Consider the following 25,137-nt stretch of genomic DNA (forward strand, 5'->3'; position numbering starts at 1 on the left):
AAAATTATGACTAGATTGGAGTGTAAAATACAATTTATGGATAAAATTTGAGATTGCAATATGTCAATTTTGATAAATTACAATGTAAAGTGTAAAATTCTTAGTAGTTTGAACTTTGAGAGTGTAAAGTACAATTTATGGATCAAATTACATATTGACACGAGAAAATATAAATGTAACGAAGATATAGTATGTTGAATTTTTCGTAACCATAAATATTACTATTTATATTGAGTCCCGTTTGATTTCATAGATGGTCTCAATTAATTTCATCATATCTTATCGCATATTATCTCATGTCAATAACTAAACACCATTCAAATATAAACATTTTTCAATTTCAATTTTTTAATTTTTTTAAATTTTTCATCTAATCATTACCTAATCATTATAACTTTTCCAAATTTCCAAACAAAACACAAAAAATAATTAAACCTTTTCAAATCCTAAAATAAAAATAATATTTTAACAATATTTCAACTTTATAATATTTTTATTCAACTTTTTTTCTCTCATTTCCTAAAATTCTACAAAACATCTTAATTAAAACTATTTCATTATTATTCACCAATTATCTCATTATTATTCATAAAGTTTTCATTTTCTCTCATCTGTATAAACAAACAAGACTTAAGTTTCTTCATTAGTCGTTACCAAACATTGTTTTTGTGCACGCTTGACCGTAGGTGTGTTTTTTCGTGATCTGGAGATGCAACTCAGCATGCTTGTCACCAATTTTATTAATAAATATTATGTACTAAAAAGATACTTTGTATCATCAATTTAATACAAATTTCATATATTAAAATCATCTTAATATAAATTCTACAAAGTTGATTTTAATGGGTATGAGAGAGAAAAAACAGTAAAATAATATTTGGAGAGTAAATAGTATTCTTCAAATAATTTGAAGAAATATTATTTATAACTATACAAAATTTTGAATATGCATGATTTAATATAAATTAATTTAAAAATATATTATTTAAATATAAAGATGCATAAGTTATTACCAATGCTCTAGATTTATATTGCTAATATTTTTACAAATTTTTGTTGGGAAGAACAAAGTAATTGAAAGTGGGAACGATGAAGCCGAAGATTCAAAGAGCCAATTAATGCCCAAAAGAAAAGGAGCTCAAAAGTCGAGCAACTTCCCATCAGGGGGGGGGGGGGGGGGGGAGGGGGGTAAAAGAGCCTATTGATTTATATTTACGAAGATAAACCCAATTTGGGGTTATTGGCCTAGTCAAAGTATTCCTTCCTTCGAGTGCTGCTAATCCTACCAAAGTGAGCGTATATCAAACTTGCACGCGTCGAAGCGTAATTTCATCCTCCATGAAATAGCAGCTACGCATCTTTGCTTCGCACTTTCTACACTTTTCGCCTCAAATTCAGTGCGGCTAGAGTAAACTCCCTGTTAAGTAATATTTTTGATTAAGAAATAAGAAAGATTTTATTGTTAATAATTATGTAAAACATAGTTAATAAAATATTTATATGATATAATTTAATTTAAAAATAAATTTTAAAATTTAAATTTTATCAATTAAATCTTATCATTAAATTATGTGAACGGTATACTCTACATACTGATTCGAGAATTGAATATCTCATGAAAATACATGAGTACCAGACTTTATTCGGGCTAGGCTGAAACTTCCGTTGCAAGACTGAGACACTTCCTATGTTTGGATGTCAAGATCACTTCAATCCATCTCAAACCAATTATTGATGGAACGACTCATACTTTTTAAACTTTTTATAAAAAGTTAAACGCATCTTAATATATTTTATACATTCAAAGACATATTTTAACTTATTTACATTTAAACACATCTCCATAAGACATATAAAATATTAATATTTCTATTTCAACTCAAATTATCTGATATCATTCCAATATTCAAGCCATTAACTAGATCTCTAGTGTGATCGTACTGCCCCAACATACGCGAGGTTATAACACATACAGTTCATGCGACATAAAGTAATAGCGAGAGCAACAAATCAAGAAAGTATATATACAACCGCGCTATTCTTTTAGATCGAAGCTCCTTAGCATGCTTTTAGTGTTTCTCGCAGCTAAATTGTGAAGGGTGATTACTTTTCCTTTAACTCCTTAATCCCATTTGTCTTTAGGCTATAGCTGTAGCAGTTCACAGAGAGAGAGAGAGAGAGAGAGAGAGAGAGAGAGAGAGAGAGAGAGAGATGGAAAAGTTGTCAGGGCTGAGCCACCTCTTCATGACAATATTTCTGCACAACTTCTCGACTTTTATGGTAAGCCCAGCCATCACAGACGTTACAATGTCTGCACTTTGTCCCGGAAGAGACGAATGCTCACTCGCCATCTACCTGACGGGATTTCAACAAGCAGTAAGTTCTTTCATCTCCCAAAGCTTTCTAATTTATTATTAATGATCACCTCTCTTTTTCCATTCCCAGTTTTCCATTAATTCTCTATCTTCCAGCCAGGTTTCCTTTTATCATATATATATATATATATATGTATATCAAAGTTAGACTGCATGCAATCTCTTTTTCTCCTAATAGTGGATGCAAGATATATAACCCAACTCAATTACATTCTTTTTTTACGTACTGATCGGACGTGTGCTTAGAAATTTTTCCTCCTTCTTCTTCTTGTTGTATGCTTTTTATTGTATGGTTTAGATAGACTATTGGACATTAATTAGTGTTTTGATTTTATAATTATTACAAGCTGCATATTGGGAGTGCCGCTAGGGTGCTGCCAGCAGTGATGATGGCCGTACTCATAGGCAAAATTTATTTTTTAAATTTTTTTATTTAAAATTTTTAAATATTTTTAAACATTTTAAAAAATATTAAAAAAATATCAATATACTAATAGTCATTTTCTTAATCAATAAATAAAAAAAAAATTAAATGTATAAGGAGTCAAAATGAAGAAGTGAAATAGAGGGATATAATAACATTATTCGCATATATATTGGACGTCAATTCTTCCTATCAATTAAAAATTATATAAATAAATAAATAAAGTGCTTTCGCCATAATTTTTTTTTTATAAAATATATTTACAAATTAAGGTTAGTTGGCGTGTTTATATCACTGAATAATTGTAGCTAATCTCTCCTGCAATTTAAAATCCCTCTCTCTCTCTCTCTCTCCAGTCCAACGAAATTTCCATTCACTTTCACGAGGCTTCCTAGCTTTTTGGCTCCTTCGGTTTTTATGCATTTCCACGAACTTCCAAATCGGGTGACCCACATTCCCTATTAAATTTACGACCCATATCAGATGCAGTAACAATGTAAAATGCAGTTTGTGCACTGCACCCTTTGTTTTTCCCACAAAAATCCAGTTTTTCTTTTATTTCATCGTACACTTTGTCCGCTCATAATAGGAAAATCATACGTACCACTCTTTCTTTCTGGCCCTGTACATGTGGCTCCCATCCACAGTTCCCATCACTGGTCTGTGATCCAATGATTTCAAATAGAAAAATATAGTCTATTGCTAATTAGCAGTTAATTACAAAACAAGTTATTCCTTGAAACCTAAAGTTTATAGAATATTCAAAACGCAAGTATTTCCTTTTATTACCAATTGATGTGACTTGGTTTCGATCGTTTTGGATGGGCACGGATTTGTAAATAGGAGTTTGTTTTAAGTAAAAATCACAGGCCCACTCGACAATATTGCAGGCCGGGGAAGAAGCAATGCAGTGACGTTTCCCCTTTCCGGGAAGTAACGAACTTTTTTCTTTGTTTTGGTAGGCTGACACAAGCACTCCAAGACAGTTCTAACTTCAATTTAATCGACTTCTAATTAACTGAATCCCATGGAATTGGAATATTTAACTCAGCGCTCGTTTGTTTTTAGAGATGAGATGAGATGAAAGTTAAAAAGTTAAATAAAATATTATTAGAATATATTTTTTAATATTATTTTTGTTTTGAGATTTAAAAAAGTTAAATTGTTTATTTTATTTTGTGTGGGGATTTGAGAAAGTTATAATGATGAAGTGAAATGAGATGAAATGAGATATTTTCTGAAAACAAACGAGGCCTTAACTTCTAAATCATTGTTTGTCTTAAAAATTTAAATAACAGAATCCTTCAACCACACGATTCTGAGATTTTCTAATTGTTAACAAGTACAGTGAAAAATATGCAGACCAACCATTGAAAACTGCTAACTAATGAAAGAACAGAGCTTACTTACTACGTACGACTAAGCTATCTGTCTCCCTTGACTAATGGGAAACCATGTCACAGCCTTCAGACCAGAGCATATTCACCTGACTTTGTTCTGTCATTCTACCCATTTCACAGCTATACCCCAACGTTTTATATATAATTGGATACTTTTTTCTCTTCTGGGAGTGGGAACTTTATATATATAAGTACTGCTTTTTCTAAAGGTTGTGTTTTATAAATCATACACAGATGACAGGACATTTAACTGCTTTAATGGAATAAATGATACTTATATAAGTCTGTCGTTGCTTCTGATCATGGCTGGCAAGCTATCGTTCGGCTGCCCCCCACCCCAGTTTTGTTTCATTTGATTTCGTTCAAAAGCTTTCGAGGGACAGAGGTGAACATGAAAGAGCTATTAGGGTTGAGCCACCTGTTCATAACAGTGTTTCTCTGTGACATCTCCACGTTTATGGTGGTTCCGGTTATCACAGATGTTACTATGTCGGCGCTTTGTCCTGGAAAAGACAAGTGCTCATTGGCCATTTATCTCAGTGGATTTCAACAGGGGGTAATATTTTCTTCATAACCCAGGCTTTGCTAATTTACTTCCCAGTTATCTTCTTCATCATTTTTGTTTCCCACTTGAGAGTTAGAGAGCGAGAGCGAGAGCGAGAGAGAGAGAGAGAGATCATGTTCTTGTTCATTACAAATCCCGGATTGAAGACTTCTTGAGCATTATTCAGGATATGATTTGATTGCTTATTCGGTCTGTATGCTGTGAATGTAACAGGTGTTTTCTATTTGCCTGAAAGCAAAACTTTCAGCCTTGCAGCATAGAAATCTCTTTCTCTCTCTCTCTCTCGTATTCATAAGTAATATAAACTCATGATTTATGCAGATAATAGGGCTGGGAACACTGGTGATGATGCCTCTGGTGGGAAATCTCTCTGACAAGTATGGGCGGAAAACTTTGCTTACAGTCCCAATGATTCTCACCATTCTTCCCCTTGGTATGCAATTTCTTTTTTCTCTTTCCAGCTGAAACTCAGTATTAATCTATCACTCATCGGGGTCTCATCCTTTTCACTTTCCGTTCACCATTTGTGGTGGAAAAAGAACATGGTCTCAATATGTGTCAATGCATGATATGTTAATAAGAAGAGCAAAACTACTTTTCTCTTAAATTTATTATTTTCAATATGTGATTTATTATCAAATAAACAATTGTTTAAAATTTAGAGTAATGCTAAGTATGATTGTGAGTGTGTAAACGTTGTGCAATCGCTTTGAAAAAAATAGGGTCTACCATTAAAAAATTAATTTATTTTCATGTGAATCTCGTATTTATTCATTTTTTTTTAAAGTGATTACACGACGCTTATATACTCACGACTGCAACTATCATTTCTTTAAAATCTATCGCATCATTCAATACAATTGAGAATGATAAATTACTGATAAAAAAAAAATAATTCTTTATTAAATATGAGTGTTGAATACACCTTCGCACACGATTATTTTCAAAGTTTTAGAGAATAATATTAATATTTAGAGTTAGGCTAGCCATAACACTCTAATGACATCAATTAACAATTGCCCATTGCCCCCTCATTCATTATTCAATAAAAAAAAAAATGGTTGACGTGATTCCATGCCATGTTAGTTAGTGATGTTATGTGGAGTAGAGATTTTTCAATATTTATACAACTAGTTTATATTATTTTAAAAGAAAAATTCTTCTCATTAGTTATTATTCACTACTTCACACCTCATACTTTATAAAAAATACCCCGATATCCTATGAAAAAAAAAAATTATAAATGTAAGATATAAAAATAAATAGTAACTGATGCATGGTATTCATTTATTTCAAAATTATATTTATAACACTACTAATTGAAATATTGTGGAATCAACTAAAATAAATTGGTGACATTTAAGCTTTACAAGACAAATAAGTCAAAAAACAAAAAAAAGAAGCACTTTACTTTTTTGAAAAAAAATAATAATGAGAGAATATCAGAATAAAGGTTATAAGTAGTACTCTTATCTTTAATATTATTTTTTTCAACAATTGGAGATAAAAAGGATTGGGGTCACACTTAATATATGCTGTAACTGCTGGTCCATGTTTATTTATAACAGTGCGTGTCGATTGTCCAATTGACATAAGGTTGTCTCCAACAGATCATATGCTAAACTTCTAATTTCTAAAGCCATATTCCTGGAGGAGGGCCCATACGATTGAAGAAAAAATAAATTCACATCTATTTTCTTATTATTTTAAATTAGACACCCACTAGTGTGACTAAAAAAATATTATGTATAGATCAATTATATATTCTCATGGCATTAATTTTTATTAAGAAAAATCAGCACAATATCTTTTTTGCCATAGAAATATTAATTTAAAAAAAAAAAGGTGTAAGATATCGATTGCTCTTTTCTCTTCTCATCGAATTCTATATATCTAATTTCCGCAAAAACTTATTGTTCATCATTTTTTTTTCAATAAAATAATGAAAAAAATCCTTTTTCTTTGATTTTTATATGCAAATCAATAAATACTATTAAAAATGGCTTTTTATTTAATTATATATATGTGTGTGTATGTATGTAATACGAAGATTCTCATATCTGAAGGCACCTATTGCCGACTTAATGAGTGAGTTCCAGGTCACCCAATGCGTACGCCGACAACAATGCCACTTCCAAAGCTGTTGATTTATTGCTATTTGGTATTTTAATATTTATAAATTTGAAAAACAAAAAAAACACGTTGGATTAAAATGACGACAGCATTTGTTGACGCTTTTACAGGAGTATTAGCGTACAGCAGAGAGTGGAATTTCTTCTACACGTACTATGTGTTAAAGACCCTCACTGCCATGGTTTGTGAGGGCAGCGTTCACTGCCTTGCCCTTGCTTATGTGGTGACTCTCTCTCCCTCTCTAGTTATATATAATTTTAGAGAAGTAATAGTTATAATCGTGACTGTGTAAATATCGTGTAATTATTTAAAAAATAATAAATAAATACAAGATTCATATAAAAAAAATTAATTTTTAAATATAGATGTTACTCTTTTTCTAATTGACTGTTCGACACTTACGTAGTTTATGATTATATATAATATTACTTATAATTTTAAGACATGCATAATCTTTTTAAAAACTAATGTGGCCTATCTATTGTGTCACTGATAATGCATCTTTTGGGCTATGGAATGGCCCATTAGGTGAATTATGGGCTTTGGATGGGCTTCAGCTTTCAACCATTCGCTTCCCATCGAGCCTTTATAGTTGAGCTTATGATTTGACCCGCATAAGACTTTAAGGGCTCTCTCTCTGTTTCTATTTTTTAGAAATTTTATTATATTTTTTTATAATAATATTTTTTATTATAAAATAAAAAAATAGTAGCTTAATATTTTTTTATTATAAAATAAGTAGCTTGATGTTAAAACGTTACATCAGTATATAAATTTACTTAGAACGTTATTTATAAACATTGCGTCAGTATCGTGTGATGCATTTTGACATTTAAAATTTTAGTACGATCAAATTTCATATATATTTTTAAAGAAGTGAATAAATTTAAAATTAATACAAAAAAAATCTTATTTTAATAATAGACTCAAATTTTTTTTTTTAAAGAAAATAGGCGATACACATTCCCCGTATACAGCATCACTTTTTTCGTTTGCAAAAGGTTCTGTTAAGAAGTACCAAAACCTCTCGAATTCAATACCTTTTTCTTTCAGGCAGACAATGTTGCTGAGGGCCGGCGAGCGTCGGCCTTCGGGGTTCTATCGGGGATTGGATCCTCTGCATTCGTCTGTGGAACACTTTCCGCTCGTTTTCTGTCCACCTCTTCTACTTTCCAGGTTCTTTCTCTCTCTCTGAATTAATGAACAAGTTTCATTCGAGTTCCCGGAGGTCCTTATCCACTAAACAACATGTCATTAGGTTGCGACCTCCGTGGCGGTGGTAGCAGCGGTGTACATGAGAGTATTCCTCCCTGATTCCGTCGTAGGCCACGGTCTTACGGCTTCATTGATCTCAAAGGAAAAACCGGACCTTACTAAACCAGATGGAGAATCGACTAGGAATGGCACGCAGCTTTTCAAAAGTATGCCTTCTTTGGAGGACATGGTCTCCTTGCTGAAGACTAGGTCCGTATATTTTATTTCTTTAATTTTTTTTTTTTTTTTTTGGCCTTTTGTCTTTGGTTCTTTGAATGAAAATTTGTAGTCCATTCTCCTCTAAACAGGTTCTTGAATCTTAACGTTTCTTGTTGGGAATAATTATATTTACTCGATTTGCAGCTCGACGTTTTCCCGAGCTGCAATTGTTGCGTTTTTTAGCAACCTTGCAGATTTTGGCCTTCATGGTTCGATGATGGTACTCCTCTATTTCCATGAATTACACACATTTTTGTTTTATGAACTTACGTAATTATAGTGGCTCTACACTCACTGTTCCAAAAACTTAAAGCTGTCAGAAATAGTGTAATGGGCCGTTTGGATACTTAGAATATCTCAATATATCTGTTAGTAGTAATGAAATGGTTTGAATTATAATGTTTTATTGGGTTTTGGAAAATAAGAAAGAAAAAGTTGAATAAAATTATTATAAAATTAATCATCTAATTCAACACTCCTCTAGTGCGTGGCCACTCCCTTCTTCTTAATGTAAGTCACTGCACATTTGTTTTGGAAAAACAACTAACACAAGAAATGGTTGCCTGAATATGAACTGCTGTCTATGCCTCTTATGCTGACAAAAACAGAATGATTTCAATTTTCTTCATGCTTGGTTGAAATGAACTAATTTCAGGTCGCTCTAAAGAACTACCCCTAAAATCTTCAAATTTAGACATTATATTTTAAAAGGTTTTAATTAATGGGTAACTTAAAAGTCATGAATTGCCATTATGCAGGTGGTTTATATACCGAAATATAATGTTATGCAAGTGGACCCTATAATTTTACACAAGGCATTAAGGTGTTGAAGTTTGTTATTTCCTTTGCAGTATTACCTAAAGGCCAGGTTTCACTTTAATAAGGACCAGTTCGCTGACTTAATGGTCATTTCTGGGATCGCAGGGACCATATCACAGGTATGTTAGACATTTTTTTTGGGTGCCACTTGCATTCCCCTTGCGGAGTCATTTTCAATATAGCCATGGTTCCTTCCATTCCATGTTGAAGTCGATGTCAAAAATAAAAAATAAAAATTGAAGCTATCATGCAGCTCTTCCTCATGCCTGCATTGATTCCTGCTCTAGGAGAGGAGAAGCTGCTTTCAGTAGGGCTCCTTTTTAGCTGTGCGCATGTAAGCACCTTGTCTCTCTGTAATAATTCCCTTAGATGCCACAACGGCTTGAGCATAAGAACTTTTGTCAAAGTTGATTGTCACCTTTTCAAAGCAAAAGTTATATAGCATGTAGATCATGTTCTTATTTAATAACTTATGGACTTGAATGCAGATGTTTCTTTACAGCATTGCGTGGTCTGTCTGGGTACTTCTTTGCAACTTTACTTCAAATCCAAGCTTCTTCCTTTTAATTTTATTCAATTTGCTTGCTCCATTGTTTTTATTAAGACTACTTTTATTCTTTTCTAGACTAAATTCGGTATATGCTTTAGCTAACTTCGATTATGTTAAAGTCTGACTAACAGTTTGAATGCTGATAGGTTCCTTATGTCGCTGCTATGTTCTCCATATTTTTTTTTCTCTCACATCCATGTGTGAGTCTTCTTCATTTTGTAGTTTCAATCTATGGTGCATTTACTTGGTTATAGTCTGTTAAATAAATTACTGTAAAATGTGCAGATGAGGAGCATTGTTTCTAAACAAGTTGGGTCCTGCGAACAGGTAAGTTTCTTAAAGAGTCCCTTCAATATCTTGCTGATTGGCATTGTTTTGACAGTTCAATGGCATAAATCTGTTGACTGCTGCTTTTATCCCATTAAAGAATAAACATGGATTGTTTATCTTTTAGTGAAGTGACATTAATAAAGAAAAAAAAAAGAGATGAAGTTGCAGAAAAATAGTTCTGCAGTCTGTATGGCCTCAAATATGTCCCAATTAGAGCAGATGCTTTTCTTCCCCCCCAGCACAGGTTCTGTTTTTTACATCTGACTAATCGCTTTTCTTTTGTTTTTGTTCCCGTCTCTTACAGGGAATGGCTCAAGGGTGCATTTCAGGCATATGTTCCTTTGCCAACGTTGTTTCTCCCTTAGCTTTCTCTCCTCTAACAGGTGATTGGGAATTTAGTTCAGTCTTATATTAAGCCCAAAGCCAATTGATCTTAACAAGGTTAAATTGTTCTTTCAGCTTTATTCCTGTCTGATCAGGCACCTTTCAATTTCCCTGGATTCAGTATTATGTGCATTGGATTTGCTTCGGTAAGAGAGCTTATGTTATGTTGAAGATGTGCGTTAGAGTCATTATCAACGACAGCACTTGTCTTTTGACAGCAGAACTAAAACTCCTTTCTACATTTAGATGGTCTAATTAGTTAAGATTCATAATTTTACACTGCTGCATAGAGTGGCATATCTCTGTTATATGTGCTGGTTCAATAGATAAATCCATATGTGATTTACACCACCGTGTAGACTGACATATGTTTGTTAGATGTGGCTACCTATCAGTCTAAACCAGGACTTGCTCATTATATGGAATGAGAGAATAAAATAAGACAATGCTTAAGGTGGTATATTGTAACGACCTGGCCCAATATTTTTAAGGAAAGTTTACTAGGCCTAAATTATGTTTGATGGGCCATATTGGAAAGCACAATTGCAATTTATTGACTGTCTCCATAACCAAGTGGGCCCCATTTAATGACTGTCTTTTCCAGTTTAGTTGGTTTGGGAAACTATGATTATGTTTTAGACATGGTTTATTTGATTAACTCTTTCATGAGGTAAACAATGTTTTTATTTAATTACGCAAGTCTCTTGCCTAGCTTAATTTACGCAAGTGCGTGACATCCCTAGCCTACGGGAAAGGGGTGTTGCATATATAGTTTATGATTCAAATGACTCCTATATCATGTTGCATTGAATAATTAGATCAACGAACTTGCATCTAAGGGCATGAAAGCCTCCTAGATTCAGGCTAGCTAAATTTCAGAGTCCCAATCTTTGTAATCCCAATTCAGACTAGCTTCCCTATGCCTTTTATCTTAAAAATATTTTCTTGTTCATTTTGAGGTCTTTAGCTTTGTATTTTGCTTTTTATCTAAATGTTTTAATATATAATTAAAATTCTTAGAGTTTCACCTTTTATACTTTCTGGTTATAGAGATGAATTCTAAGAAAATTTGTATGTGCAGATGATAGCCTTCATTCAGAGTATGACGATAAGAGCAGCTCCTCCCATGTTATTTCACAGAGGCAGCGATTGCAACAATGCAGAGGTATAGTTTTTAACAATACGAATGCTCCCAACTGGAAGCATTCTCCCTAGTATTCTGAAACCATTAGTTATTAGATATATGCATGTTGTCGAGGAATAGAACTCTCAAGTTGCAACAACCATCTTACCCCAGTAATCTTGAGCAGGTGTAAATTACTCCAAACCATTTGCTCGCAGTCGCATCTGGAGTCTGTTTGACATCATGGCAACATATTCTGCTATTTGTAAAGGTTGCCTTCAAAATCGATTTGGTGACGAAACAGCACACTTGAGCCTATTTTTTAAAAGCACCTCAACGGTAAAAATATCTGTATGTTCACATTTTCAGAACATGATACATGCCTTTAACACTTCTTATCACAAGTTGGACTTGAATGAATTGTGTAGAAGAGAAAAGGGCATACTCCTTGAGTCATTGATGACTTTCCAGCTGTATGATAGTGAAAGTCTTATGTTCCCCCCATCTGTTCATTGCCACCTTTTGTGTGATTTTACAGTCGACACATGAGTTGCGCAAATAGAGGAATGTTATTTGTAAAACCACGAGCAGAACAACCACCCAACATTACTGATGTGGCAGGCATGTAGTAGTCATAAAAAGTCTAAAATTGAAAAAGAACCACAATGTCCATCACATGCATGCCCACATAAGTGACGTTATGCGAATGTAACTCTACCAGCATTGCTCGTAAAGCACCTATCCCGCTGTCTCGACCTACGCAGGGGTGATCAATTTTGTTTACAAGTGGGCCACTCTCTCTCTCTCTCTCTCTCTCTCTGTAAATTAGTAACTAACGTATTAGATGTATGAGAAATGTTTTATCTACAAAAAAATTTTACAAAAATATATTAATAAAATGACGTAATTCAATGTGGTGTGATGCATTAAATTATGAAAAATGTCGGCAACCGCGAGGGGCACCATGGTGGAACCATTGCCCTCGTGGAAAATGAAACGGCGCGCGTTTCATTTTTTCCTTCAGCCTTGGATTGCCCCCCAAACCCCTTCTCCTTTCATTCATCTTCAACCCTCGCACTCCTTCAGCAATCCAGCTCTCTCTCCCTCCCTTCGTCTTCCCCAGGAACTCAATCAATGCTTCGTCTTCCACATGAAATCCATGCCCTAAGCCCTACGAAATCAAAGCCATCTTCTCTCCTTTCGTCTTTCACATGAAATCCCTATCCTAAGCCCAACGAAATCAAAGCCCTTACCCCCACGAAATCCCCCTTCCCTTCGTCTTCCCCAAGTGATGAATGTTTGAGGACTCACACGAAGTCGACGAATCTCTGCCTCTACCTCGTCTTCCCCAGATCTTCTGAGCCACGAAGTCGTCTTCTCTTGATGCCTAGTCAAGGTGTGAGAAACCATTTCTGATCCCCCTGATAATACCCAAGCTTGCATCTGTGAATTTACCTACTGGAGCTGTTTTAATAGTCAGTCTATCTCAAATTCAAAATCATTCTCTGAAGTATCAGTTTTTGCCATGGCCTTTGTAGAAACCACCTTACGATATGAATTCATTTGTTCATCCAACTGAGCTTCAAGCTTCCGAGCCTGCAATCACATACAGATGAAATACTCAGTGGAAAAATTACATTTACCACATAGCAAGAATTTAAGAAATAAAACGCACACAATACAACCCATGATGAATGCCCTGTTCAGTACATACAAAAATATTAACCGGCATATACGTTCTTAAAATTATGCGGTCCTATCATCTAAGATCTAATATGTTAAATTGTTTGTTCAAGCTCAAAATGAGATAGAAATCAACAAAGAGAAATTGGGTTGAAAAGGTCGATAGACAATGTAATTATACCAAGAAATTCTTCATTTATTTGTCGATCTACCTTCTTGTCCAATATTTTAGAGGTTGCGGCCCATACATACAGCTAATATTTATATGGCCAACGATTGCAACAATTAGGATCAGAGATTAAATTTAGACGAGGAAAATGCCATCTTTACCTAAGATTTGTATATGTATGATAAGTTGATGATAAAATGTCATTGCCATCCGTGGAGGAAAAAAAAAATTCCCAAATTTTAACAAATGACCATGGAAAAGTTCCCAATGGAGGGAGATGCAGAAATTTCTTTTATTATAGGTATGGCGATAATTGAAGGAAAAAATAAGGAATCACAAGCTGATTTCAGACATTCAATTTTCCGCTCAGTAAAAACTCCAATTTTGGCTGTCGAAACCGAAGGACAAACAAACTTCAATTGTATTTCTCTAAGAGATTTGGATTTTAGAGGTTGTTTGACGACGACGACGCAGTGAGGAAACAGAGCTGTTCTTTCACGTTTTGTATTGAAATTTCGAATTCTTCCCTCTCGTTTCATCCATTTTTAATTTTATTTTTTATTTTTTTATTTAAATATATAGGCTAACGTGGCAGACGTGGCCGGTTACCCAACAATTATGCCCGTCGGTTGTATGTAGCATTGTTGTTAAATTATAAAGTTCTTTTTACTATAAAATAAATCTAATATATCTAACACTTATATTCAGATATTCACTTTGATATAAAGAAGGATAAAAAGATGGCTTACACATCTTTTTCTTGTTGCTCATTACAATTTTCGGACTATCCATGAGAGTTAATTGGCCTTTATCCTTTGTGTCCTTTTGATAAGGAAAGTGGTGCCAATATCCACCATCGTCAAGAACGGAAAATCTTCTTGCAAGCAATTTTGCGCATCAAACCGCACACTAATATCAAATATAAGGCATTATTTTATTTATTTTTTAATAAAAAAAAGTTATGTGAGTGTTGGTATGCGATTTGGTGTCCCTAACTGCTTGTAACTAGTAAATCCCCGTCAAGAAATAGGTCTCATGAAAATTTAAATGTGGGATAGATAATTAATGTTGTGACGAGATCATTTTGAGGGATGCAATTGGATGTGAGTTCATTGTATGCTATAGTGTACTATTGTGATAAATAATCTCATTATTATTCACAAATCATTTCAATTCATCTCATCTCACTATCCAAACAGGTCCTAAATCTTCTCACACCCACCCAATGTGGGGGAAGTCTAATTAGCACTATAATCAATAGGAGAAGTACTAAAAATCGGATTAGATGAAGGTTTGTAAGAATTGTTTTGGGGAAGTCGGGCTCGTTTAGATAGTAAGATGAGATGAGATTTTTTAGGTGAGTTGAATAAAATACTGTTAGAATATTATTTTTTTAATATTATTATTGTTTTGAGATTTGAAAAAGTTAAATTATTTATTATATTTTGTATGAAAATTTAAAAAAAATATAATAATGAGATGAGATGATATGATATGATTTCTATATCTAAACGAGCCTTAATTTTTAATGGTCGTAAGACTTTTAAAGTAAGACATAGATGTAAAGTCTACAAGCTATAAGTATTAGAGGAGAAGAGAGATATATGAAGTGAAACTTATAACATTTATTTACTCATTTGAGTCTACCAAATAATATTTTACGCTCGATAAATACTACAAGTTTTACTTCATGCGTTTAATCCTTTCTTATTCTAAATCCTAGAATTTTGATGATGTCTAAAAGGCGGAGGTACACTCTAGAGTGAGTGCAATGTTGATATATTCTGTACGTACATTCGTGAAGAAAGATTTTGGGGAATAAATTTAAAAACTCCTTGAAACCACTGACATATTTGCAATCACCTCTAAACTATTAATTTCAAGAATCACCCCTTTTAAACTATCAAAACATTGTAACGTATAGCTCCATAAAAATTTGGCTTTTATTAAAAATTAGAAAATAAAAAAAGCATATAAAACTTAGAGAAAAAAGTTTAAAAACTAATTATAAGGTAGGAAAAACTTAAATTGAAGATTAATTTTTAAAACAAAAAAAAAAAAAAAACTTTTTCGGATACGAAATTTTGAAAAATGTAGACAAGAAGTGAAAAAAATATTATATTTTCTCGTTTCTTAAAAAAATTATTCTAAATTCCTTTTTTATTTGTTTTGAATTCATTTGGATATTAGTCATTTAAAATTTTATGATAGTTTAGAAAGATGGTTGCAAAATTTAATAATATGAAAGTGATTGTAAAACGGGTGCTAGTTCGAGAGGATTGTGTTATTTCTAAAATTAACATGAAGGTACGGGTGAGACAAATTTATAAGGGTTCATGTTGCCTAAACGTTCTTAAATATTTTCCACTTATTTTATCTTCCATCTTGAGAATATGGGGAAAGTTGTAAAATCGAAACGGCTAATTTGATTACACAAAATCAAACTATCTCATCTTATTTTATATAATCATTAGGAAAAGCTTTAAGCCGGAACCGGTGTAAATTTTAGAATTACACCAGCAAATAAAAAAGGGACACGTAAGAGACTTATTTAATTTATAATGGATGCACACTGAGAGCATTCCTTTCTCAATTCTCTTGAAACCTTCATTCAATCTTGTATCTCTCCCTCTCTCTCTCTATCCAAACAAATCCAGTTTACAATATTTCTCAGCACTCACTTTCTCTATCCGAACATATCCAGTTTACAATATTTATCCAGAAGAACCCTTTCAATCTTAGTCTTAAGAAGCCCTTTCTCCAAATGAGGTCACGAGTTCAACGAAAGCAGTAGTATTTCGCATTCTCAGGAATAGGTATCTGGCAACACAAACCATCGGTTAAGCTCTAAGATTTTCCGAGAAAGTGAGAAAATGAGCAAGAAAATGAGCGGAGCAGGTAAGAAAGTTGCCGATGTCGCATTGAAGGCGTCAAGGGCCATAGACTGGGATGGGATGGCGAAGCTTCTAGTCACCGATGAGGCTCGCGAAGAGTTTGCCACTCTCCACCGTGCATTTGACGAGGTCAACTCCACCCTCCAGACCAAATTCAGTCAGGAACCTGAACCATAGATTGGGGGTACTATAGAAAAGGAATTGGGTTTCGCTTGGTGGATATGTACAAAGAGGCTTATGACAGCATAGAGATCCCCAAGTATGTAAACACAGTAACTCCTTAGTACAAGCCTAAATTCGATGCACTGTTGGTGGAATTGAAAGAAGTAGAAGAGAAATCCTTGAAGGAGTCTGAGTATTTGGAAAAGGAAGTTATTGAAGTACAAGAGGTGAAGAAAAAGATTAGCACCGTGACTGCAAATGAATACTTTGAGAAGCATCATGAGCTGAAGAAAAAGTTCAATGATAAAATCCGTAATGATTACTAGGGTTATTGATTCTTCCACCAACTTGTTTCAGTTCAGCATAATTTCTCAGCAAAATTCTCTCATCTCATGTTTGTTGAGTAATAAATATAACCGTCTTTTATACTATATAACCTGGTTGCTTGTGATTTGAGGATTTAAGCTTTGGCAGAATCAGGATCCAGTTTATCATCAGATGCTTCGAAAGAGAGAGAGAGATGGGTGAAAAGTGAAAAGTGAAAACACTGAATGAAGAAGGGAAAAAGGCATCAGTCCTACCAAAAGTTCTACAAATTCACTACAATCAATTATATTCCACTTTTAAAAGAACTCTTATGTGTCACCTTGTAATTGGATGGTGTAAAATATGTAAATACAACAAGTCCTACTGTCAGCCACTCTCATAATCATTATAACAATATTTTATTTAATTTTTAACAAATCATGTCATATTATCTCATCTGAATTATATAATCATCTGAATTATGTAATCAAACGAGTGACTTGCATCTTGGGTTTGAAACCAATTGGGTTAAGAATCCCTTATTATCATTCACATCACACACTTCGCATCACCATTTTTTTGGGCATAATTGAATCTACTTTGCCTTCTAACTTGACGAAAATAAAAACAAAAGCACCCAAAATGCTCAATTAAGAACTGCACCAGAAATCTACAAATCTCAAATGGAAGAGAATGATAAACCAGGTTCACCACAAACATTGATTATTAAGCTCTACTACCTTTACAAAAAAAGTACAAGGGATGGAAACATGATCATGATTATCCTTGGCAGAGCTAGCTTTCAAACAAACTTAATTAACCGTCACTTTTCCCACCATGCCTGCTCCCTGGTGAGGAGAACAGTAGAAGGAGTAACTTCCCTTTTCTGTCAAGGTCACAGCGTACGTCTCTCCTGGGGCATTGAGGAGGTCTTCCTCGCTCATGGAGATCTTCCCGGCGTCGACACCGCTGGGAATTTCGTCCTCATCGAATACAACGTTGTGGGGGAAACCTGCATTGTTCTTGAACACTATCTTCTCTCCGGGGCTGATGCTGAAGCTGTTGGGAACGAAAGCCAAGCCCCCATCATCACTGCCGAGCAAGACCTCTATGGCCATGGCATTGCTTGCAAGCAGTGCGCTTGCGGCAGTGGCCACAACAGCAACGCCCACATCCTTGATTGAAGCCTTGATGCTGAGCCTTGGGACTGCAGAGGCTGAGACTTTAGCGGTGGCGTTAACTTTGGCTGCACCGGCTGCTTTTAGTCCGGTGAATGATGGGATGGCAACAGCTGCAGAGGTGACAGTGGCCATGGATAAGGATTTTTCCTTTTTCTTTGCGGTCTTGTTTTGTGTTGCTAGTTGGAGGGGATCGAAAGGAGCAGAGAGGAGAGTTGGATTTTAATAGGGTGAGGCTGATTTTGTGTGGTATGGATTGGAGGAGAGATCTGTGGTTAGATAACGAATGGGTGTGGTGTATTGTGCATGAGTGGATGAAGGGGTTATCTGCTGGGGATTGTTGCCATTGGCTGGGTTAGATACTATCCAATGACGTGGCTTTGACTTTCCCAATGTGAGGCGGAAATGTTAGTACTAAGAAGTAAGCCAAATTAGTCGAGGACGACAGCCACTAAATAAGATTTTGCATCTTTGTTATGAATTCTTTGATCTTTTAATCATGGGAAGATATTGCATTTATATGATTCCATTTCCTTGGGAGCATTCGACAGATGCAAAATGCTATAGAATAATATTAACATGCTCCCTCATTTTGACCGTTTATGTATTTAATTTTTTTTATATAAAAAAAAAAAAATTACTCACTGATTAAGGAAGTGACTATTAGTATATTGATATTTTTTTTTAATTTTTAAACATGTTTAAAAAATGTTTGAAATAAAAAGAAAAAAATAAAAAAGTACAACTAGAGGCACACCGCGTGGACAAATCGAGAGGGCATAGTAGCACTACCCAGATGCTATATACTACAAACTCCATCCCACTTCTGTTATACTGGGTGGATGTGGACGCGATATTATCATTTCAACCTGAAATTTATTACTTTAAAAAACAAGAGCTAAATATACTATACTCATATTTCTTTATTGGTGTAACTTTATCTATCGATCTTTGAATTTGAATTTGTTATTTTAAAAGAAAGAACGGATCTAATGTGTATGTTGAGGCAATAAACCAGTCACGGCAGTTCTGGTTCTTCTTCACTTGTGACAAAATATCACTAAGATAATTAAAAGCCATAGAATAAGAAGAAAGCGTAAATTTTGTTAAAAATGTGTGTCCCTGTCATTTTGAGGACCCATTAGATACTTACTAGTAAAATCTTGGATGCATCTTTCCATTCCAACCTTGGAAATATGTGGCCCACGGAACATTCCTGTGCGAGATTTTTTAGGCATGACAAATCCATTTGCAGCATTGCTTACTCAACCCATCCATCAAAGTGCTGATGACCACAGAAGCGAATGTGTATAAATAAATGTGGAGATGAGTTTTCGTCCCTGATCTGAGGACTTCTTGTCAGATGATCATACTCACCCACTTTACATGAATGAATTTAATCTATAGAACCTATTGTTAGGTAAGATGAAGAGCATTGTTTCTGAATACAGAATAATTACTTCGAAAATAAGGCTTTGAAAAAATAATCAATATACTACTAAGGAGAAGGACAAATAAACATGATTTCTAACACAACTTCATATGATCATCTAATAAGTATAGGGACATTTTCACCGCATTAGAGCTGTATAATTACTATTTTGATAACAAACAAACGAAGGTTTACTTTAAGCCTTGCATAGTGTTGCAAAGCCACGATGGTTTAAAACCTATGTGACAACAGCTTTAAACATGATCCTTGAGCAAAACGTAAGTCTTTATGAAGTTATTCAACAAAATGATTCTTCCAAAGAATGAATTCAAATACTTGTGACATGAATCCTCCATACACATTAAGAGCAATTATCTAGTAATGCATACTCTCTAAAGCTATTGCATAGCAACTCTCATCTCAAAGATTCCAATTAGATACAAAGGTCTGTTTAACTTTAAATTAAGTTGACTAGTCAATGTTATAGATGGAACTTGAATCACTATAAAACCCAGTTTCACCAAATAAGGAACCAACCTGGGACTTTACACGGCTACGCTTGGATTTTGAGCTGAGCTCAACTGAGTTGAGTTCTTTATGAATAGTAGTAAGTTGAGTAGTGGAGGGTGTTATGTGGAGCTCATCTAAACTGAATTTAAAATGTGTTTTGATGTTAAGATGAGTTTAATACTTTTTATGGAAAATTGAAAAAGGTTATGAGTCCTACGTGTAAGAAAGTTTTGAGTTGGAATGAGTTTAATAATTTGAGAGTTGGATATTTGAATATTAGACTCAACTTAAAATTAGACTAAACTCAGCTGAGTTTGAGAATCAAACGTAACCTAAATGCACCTCTATCATACTTCTACCCAATGTAGGACTTGGTAAGTGGGGGTTACCACCATTCTCCTATTGTCAAAATGTCCAGGCCCCGGGGTATCCACAGTGACTATCACTATACAACTTCCCACCCTATCATGCATGCATTAACCAAATCAGCGATTAGCGTCTCCCATGCAACTCGTACAAATAGAATGGCCAACCTACATTTCCAAAGAAACAATTGGAATATGAACAATCAAGGCAGATTGCTGTTAGACTCCTTTTTCAGCTAGATGGTTTCACAAGTGAAGAATACTTCACAGAGAACAAATAAATCTTTTAACGGCAACCATTTTTAGACTTTCCTGACTGCTAACATTTGATATGACCTCATTATTGGTGAGTTGGATTTGCAACAACAAAATTTGAATCTTCAAATCTATCTAGAGAGTGCGCTCTTCCAAAAGTCCTACAAACAACATATATGAGTCAATACCTAACGTTTCAATGCTTATCATTCTACCAAATTTCATTGATGAATCCAACTTTGACTTCAGTTACCAATATGAAAAGAATACTATAAATAACAGAAACATTTACAAATGGGACAGAAAAAGTTGCCACGAACAAGGAAAGGAATGTACACCACTTATACAATTGCTCTTCACCTCATTATATGGGAAATCCATCATTCCTATCATCCTCTGTATCAAGGTACTTGAAGCCAACCTCATCCCATTTCGGGTCTTGATAATTGAAGCTCGGGTTCACATAGCACTTCATCTCGTGAAACAGGTTCAAATTATCCACCAGCTTATGAAATATATGACATCCACAGCACTGGCAACAAGTTTTATTTCTTTCAATCAGTTTTTAAATAAATTTAAACAAAAAACAAAAGCATGTAAAATTGGTTAAAAAAAACCATTCAACAGAGCCTACTTCAACCTTGAAAATAAATTCAAGGTAAACTTTTATATGGGAAAGAAGCTATATATTTTATATTATTTTACTTTCTAGGCAACCAGACAGATTTTAAAAGAGAGAATTAATTACCTGCACAAACACAGTGCCATCAGTGTAAGCATGGGGATTGATGGCACGAGTGGTTCTCTGGCCGCAAACATTGCAGGTGAACGCAACACGCATACGCCTACGTGGTGACTTAGTGAAGAGGGACCACGGGAAGGTCGAGATCCTTTCTGTACCGGATCCATCTTCGGCTCCGGCGGGGATGGACGGACCCTCCATACCTGATCCGGTCGTCCAACCTCTCACAGAAACCGCGCTCAAGACCAATCCCATCGCCGCATCCTATTCATTTCCCAAAAACAATACGCCAATTTTTACCTAATTCCCATCAAATATAAAAAAGTGAAAAAATCCAATAAATTTAAAGTAATTACTTTGGAAAGAGTGTGATTGCCGAAGAGGGGGACAATACTGGAGTCTTTGGGGTCGGATGGGAGATCGAAATCGTTTCCTTCCTCTGAACCGATACGAAACGTTCCAATCAGAAAAACGAGAGAACCAGAAATTAGCATAATATGGGAAAAGGATGAAGGAAAAATCTTACTTTTGGAAGACAAGGTGAACCGTACGAGTCTTGGTGAGTCAGGCCTCACTGGAGAGAAGACAGAAGGTGGAGAAGACGAGGAGGAGAGGATGGTTGCAAAGGAGCTTAGAGCTTCCATGGCGATCGCGGAAAGTATCGAGGGTTTTGGGTGGCTTTTTTGACGAGAAACAACGTGCTATCGATCACAGATTGGTAAGCATAATAAGCAACGACTTCTAACGAAAATGACAAAACTCCCCCACAAACTCACATATAATTTATAGTAACCTCTAAACTTTTCCTTTTAACAACGTTCTCCCAAGCTATAAACCGCGGCACCAGCTCCGATAGCAAATAGGAGGAGGTAACCAGCGTAATATTACTATCTCGTCTCTTTTTACTTTTTATTTTAATCGTTAATTGTTTTTATTTAATAATTAAAAAAGTACTACTAATATATTAATTTTTTTTAAATATATATATATATATACACACATAAAATTTACGCTTGACGCCCCCACAAAGCGCGGAGAGTATCACCACTCAGGTAATAAACATCAATCAACTCCCGATAAGAAGTGTGGGGGACACTGATTTAGGAGAACCCCCCCCCCCCCCCCCCCCCCCCCCCCCCCCCCCCCCCCCCCCCCCCCCATCACAATTGGGAAAAGGGAGAGCCACGTCTATGCACTATGCGCCATGCGGCTATGCCTGTAGAGAGAGCGATAATCATATTTGTTTAGCCGCCCAATTTACAGCTTCGCACTTTAAAATCTTCTTTAAATATTTCCTGCTGGCTGGTCCCAAATTTACTCACTCAAGCAAGCAAAGGATAAAGTCTTCCTTGTATATATGGTCCAAAACCAAACAAGAAATACACCTATTGAGTACACAGAGAGGGAGCAAGAAAGCAAGCAAAACCCAGAACCCAAAGCTCTCTCCAACCAATGGCGACTCCAGTAAAAGTGCACGGACCACCCATGTCCACGGCTGTGTCCAGGGTCTTAGCTTGTCTCCTTGAGAAAAATGTCGATTTTCAGCTCATCTCCGTCAACATGGCCAAGGGCGAGCACAAGAAGCCCGAATTCCTTAAGATCCAGGTACTTCGACATACTAATCTCTCTCTCTCTCTTTCGCGCCCTCTCTTTCTCTCATGTGGTTCTTGTAACAGCCCTTTGGCCAAGTACCAGCATTTGAGGACGGGGGCGTCTCCCTCTTCGGTAACTATAGCCAGACTTCGTCATTTCCATTCGTTCTTTTTGGTCATTCGACATAACTCCATTGATTTGTACTTTTTGTTTCTATTTGTTTGTGTTCGAGTAATTCAGAGTCTCGAGCGATATGCCGGTACATTTGTGAGAAGTACGCGGACAAAGGAAACAAAGGGCTGTATGGAACGAACCCGCTGGCAAAAGCATCCATAGAACAGTGGCTAGAGGCGGAAGGGCAGAGCTTCAGCCCTCCAAGCTCTGTTTTGGTGTTTCAGCTCGCGTTCGCGCCGCGAATGAAGATCAAGCAAGACCAAGTGGTGATCAAGCAGAACGAAGAAAAGCTTTCCAGGGTGCTCGACATCTACGATAAAAGGCTCGGGGAGACCCGGTTCTTGGCCGGCGATGAATTTACTCTGGCTGATCTTTCACACTTGCCCAACACCCAGTACTTGGTGGGTGTCTCTGGTAGAGGCGAGCTCTTCACTTCGAGAAAGAACGTGGGAAGATGGTGGAACGAGATATCCAGCCGAGACTCCTGGAAAAAGGTGGTTGATATGCAGAAGAAAAGTGCTTGAAAACTAGGCTGGTGATTTGGTTCTTTGTTTCTGAGTTTTTATTGATGGCATTTTGTTGAATAAATTGCTTCAATCGAACACTAATGCCTTTCTAATTTTGGTTATGCTGAGTCCAGAAGATATCTTTCAGTACAGTCTATTAATTCAGTTGAATTGTTCGCTTCATTGAATTCACGAAGGATTCTTCTGTATGTCTCGATTATCGTATTTTGTTACGAGACTACTATTATTCACAGTTTGCAATATTTTTGTCGAAAACGTCAAACACAAGTGTTCCTTCGTTGAAAACCAAGGAAAAATACAGTAGATAATTATTGAAATCCAGGCCTCGAGAATTCCATGTAGCAAGATCTTGTTTTAATAAAAACATCAACCCTCGATCTCCAGAAAAGCTTTTCATTTTATCAAGCAGAGAAAAGCATTCTCTGCATCCCTCTATCTCAGGCTGTCATTTTATCAAAGCAGGTGAGGGAAACCAAAAAAAATGTACAGAAAGTTGACCACAAGAAAAATTCTCCTCATTAACAACTATTTACCACTCCACGTCATGCGAAAAACACCTCCATACCTATATAAAACACCTTCATTGAATGCATTTTGTCAAAGAGTCAATGTTCAAATTCAATTCATTTGTTTCATAAAATCCACTTCGCTTGTTTAATAAAAAATAGTTTTCAAGTTCATAAACGTTGAAATGACAACAGAGGATTTGAATAAAACTTGTTTGCTCAGTGGGAAAATTTTTGGGTCTGAAATTTGTAGGGCTTTACCCCAGAGGGGAGCCCTTCCAGAAATTCTCGAAGGCCAGGGGCAAACCCAGGCCTAAGAGGGGGTTTGGAAATAGTTTTCAACCAGCAATAGACGCGCCTCGGTTAGAACCTCACTAGCTGCGTCATTGCCCCAAGCGCAAAGATACCTTCTAATTGCTCAACCCGCCCCTTCTTATAACCCATCATTTGCCCCCGCTATTCTGTACGTTTTCGATGCGGGACTAAAACAAGTCTCGAAGAAATTGTTTTTCTCAGTCAAAAGCCTTAATAGTAAGAGTTTTACTATGTACAAGTAAGTTTATGTATCAATCTACATATTAATATTGTTATCTTCATATTTTAAATTCAAATTAGCACTATTTTTAATAAAATCTACTTTCTGACTAATCATATTGAAAGAGTGCGCATATTAGTGCGTAGAATCGCTTACAATTAGATTTTTCCTATTAATAATATTTATAGCGAGAATGAGAAGAAAAATATTACAATCACAAAAAATTTTATAAAAATAAATTTATAAATTAATATAATTTTATATAATACGTTATATATATATATTATAAGAAAAATAATTTTATAATTTGACATAGTATATTAAGACACATCAATTTTTGAGTTTATTTTTACGAAACTCATTTATATTTAAAGTATTTTCCAAATGATAATGGAAACAAGTCTGTCTTGATTGGTATGGTATTGGACATATGAGTGACTCATAGTGGGATGGATTCAATGACTGACTTCCCTAAGTAGACCGCCGGTTGGATGGACCAAAATCTTGATTAATTTAGGGGTGCACCTAAT

General features: G+C 35.2%; 4 protein-coding genes, 1 non-coding gene and 1 pseudogene across 7 annotated transcripts; 3 read left to right on the forward strand and 3 right to left on the reverse strand.

Annotated features, from left to right (window-relative positions):
* Positions 1–2,010: 2,010 nt before the first annotated feature.
* On the forward strand, positions 2,011–12,077 carry LOC121262948 (hippocampus abundant transcript-like protein 1). 3 transcript variants are annotated; one of them, XM_041165657.1, is made up of 15 exons: positions 2,011–2,376; positions 5,086–5,197; positions 7,008–7,120; positions 7,951–8,073; positions 8,156–8,361; positions 8,515–8,590; positions 9,222–9,308; positions 9,443–9,523; positions 9,678–9,710; positions 9,886–9,939; positions 10,025–10,066; positions 10,374–10,452; positions 10,529–10,599; positions 11,535–11,618; positions 11,764–12,077. In XM_041165657.1, the coding sequence occupies exons 1-15, from the start codon at positions 2,212–2,214 to the stop codon at positions 11,767–11,769; spliced, it is 1,332 nt and encodes a 443-aa protein (XP_041021591.1). In that variant the 5' UTR covers positions 2,011–2,211; the 3' UTR covers positions 11,770–12,077. The 3 variants fall into 3 exon arrangements, with proteins under 3 accessions (XP_041021591.1, XP_041021592.1, XP_041021590.1); XM_041165658.1 differs by having other exon boundaries at positions 7,008–7,117; XM_041165656.1 differs by lacking the exon at positions 2,011–2,376 and adding an exon at positions 4,436–4,755.
* Positions 12,078–16,313: 4,236 nt separating this feature from the next.
* Positions 16,314–16,951, forward strand: LOC121263157 (annotated as a pseudogene).
* Positions 16,952–17,461: 510 nt separating this feature from the next.
* Positions 17,462–18,450, reverse strand: LOC121263156 (plastocyanin). The gene has a single exon (XM_041165974.1). The coding sequence runs from the start codon at positions 18,101–18,103 to the stop codon at positions 17,603–17,605; it is 501 nt and encodes a 166-aa protein (XP_041021908.1). The 5' UTR covers positions 18,104–18,450; the 3' UTR covers positions 17,462–17,602.
* Positions 18,451–20,719: 2,269 nt separating this feature from the next.
* LOC121263132 lies at positions 20,720–22,026 on the reverse strand. Its single transcript, XM_041165934.1, has 4 exons — positions 21,799–22,026; positions 21,629–21,711; positions 21,279–21,536; positions 20,720–21,062 (listed from the first exon to the last, which is right to left on the reverse strand). Exons 1-4 carry the CDS (start codon positions 21,914–21,916, stop codon positions 20,895–20,897), a joined length of 627 nt encoding a protein of 208 aa, XP_041021868.1. The 5' UTR covers positions 21,917–22,026; the 3' UTR covers positions 20,720–20,894.
* A 554-nt stretch (positions 22,027–22,580) lies between these two features.
* On the forward strand, positions 22,581–23,737 carry LOC121263125 (glutathione S-transferase-like). Its single transcript, XM_041165924.1, has 3 exons — positions 22,581–22,877; positions 22,949–22,997; positions 23,106–23,737. The coding sequence occupies exons 1-3, from the start codon at positions 22,725–22,727 to the stop codon at positions 23,561–23,563; spliced, it is 660 nt and encodes a 219-aa protein (XP_041021858.1). The 5' UTR covers positions 22,581–22,724; the 3' UTR covers positions 23,564–23,737.
* A 588-nt stretch (positions 23,738–24,325) lies between these two features.
* Positions 24,326–24,477, reverse strand: LOC121263904. Its single transcript, XR_005940388.1, has one exon. It is a non-coding gene; the product is annotated as a U4 spliceosomal RNA (small nuclear RNA).
* Between the last annotated feature and the right edge of the window lie 660 nt (positions 24,478–25,137).

Source organism: Juglans microcarpa x Juglans regia, chromosome 4S (genome assembly GCF_004785595.1).
Source record: "Juglans microcarpa x Juglans regia isolate MS1-56 chromosome 4S, Jm3101_v1.0, whole genome shotgun sequence".
NCBI classification, from domain to species: Eukaryota; Viridiplantae; Streptophyta; class Magnoliopsida; order Fagales; family Juglandaceae; genus Juglans; species Juglans microcarpa x Juglans regia.

Excerpts from the sequence above, each read along its gene's own strand:
- LOC121263132 (XM_041165934.1), bottom strand. The coding sequence starts at position 21,916 with ATGGAAGCTCTAAGCTCCTTTGCAACCATCCTCTCCTCCTCGTCTTCT. Across the intron at positions 21,712-21,798 it reads GTTCACCTTGTCTTCCAAAA|AGGAAGGAAACGATTTCGAT; the intron begins GTAAGATTTTTC and ends GTATCGGTTCAG. Across the intron at positions 21,537-21,628 it reads GCAATCACACTCTTTCCAAA|GATGCGGCGATGGGATTGGT; the intron begins GTAATTACTTTA and ends GGAAATGAATAG.
- LOC121263125 (XM_041165924.1), top strand. The coding sequence starts at position 22,725 with ATGGCGACTCCAGTAAAAGTGCACGGACCACCCATGTCCACGGCTGTG. Across the intron at positions 22,878-22,948 it reads CCGAATTCCTTAAGATCCAG|CCCTTTGGCCAAGTACCAGC; the intron begins GTACTTCGACAT and ends TTCTTGTAACAG. Across the intron at positions 22,998-23,105 it reads CGGGGGCGTCTCCCTCTTCG|AGTCTCGAGCGATATGCCGG; the intron begins GTAACTATAGCC and ends CGAGTAATTCAG.
- LOC121263156 (XM_041165974.1), bottom strand. The coding sequence starts at position 18,103 with ATGGCCACTGTCACCTCTGCAGCTGTTGCCATCCCATCATTCACCGGA.
- LOC121262948 (XM_041165657.1), top strand. The coding sequence starts at position 2,212 with ATGGAAAAGTTGTCAGGGCTGAGCCACCTCTTCATGACAATATTTCTG. Across the intron at positions 8,591-9,221 it reads GCCTTCATGGTTCGATGATG|TATTACCTAAAGGCCAGGTT; the intron begins GTACTCCTCTAT and ends TTTCCTTTGCAG. Across the intron at positions 9,524-9,677 it reads TCCTTTTTAGCTGTGCGCAT|ATGTTTCTTTACAGCATTGC; the intron begins GTAAGCACCTTG and ends ACTTGAATGCAG.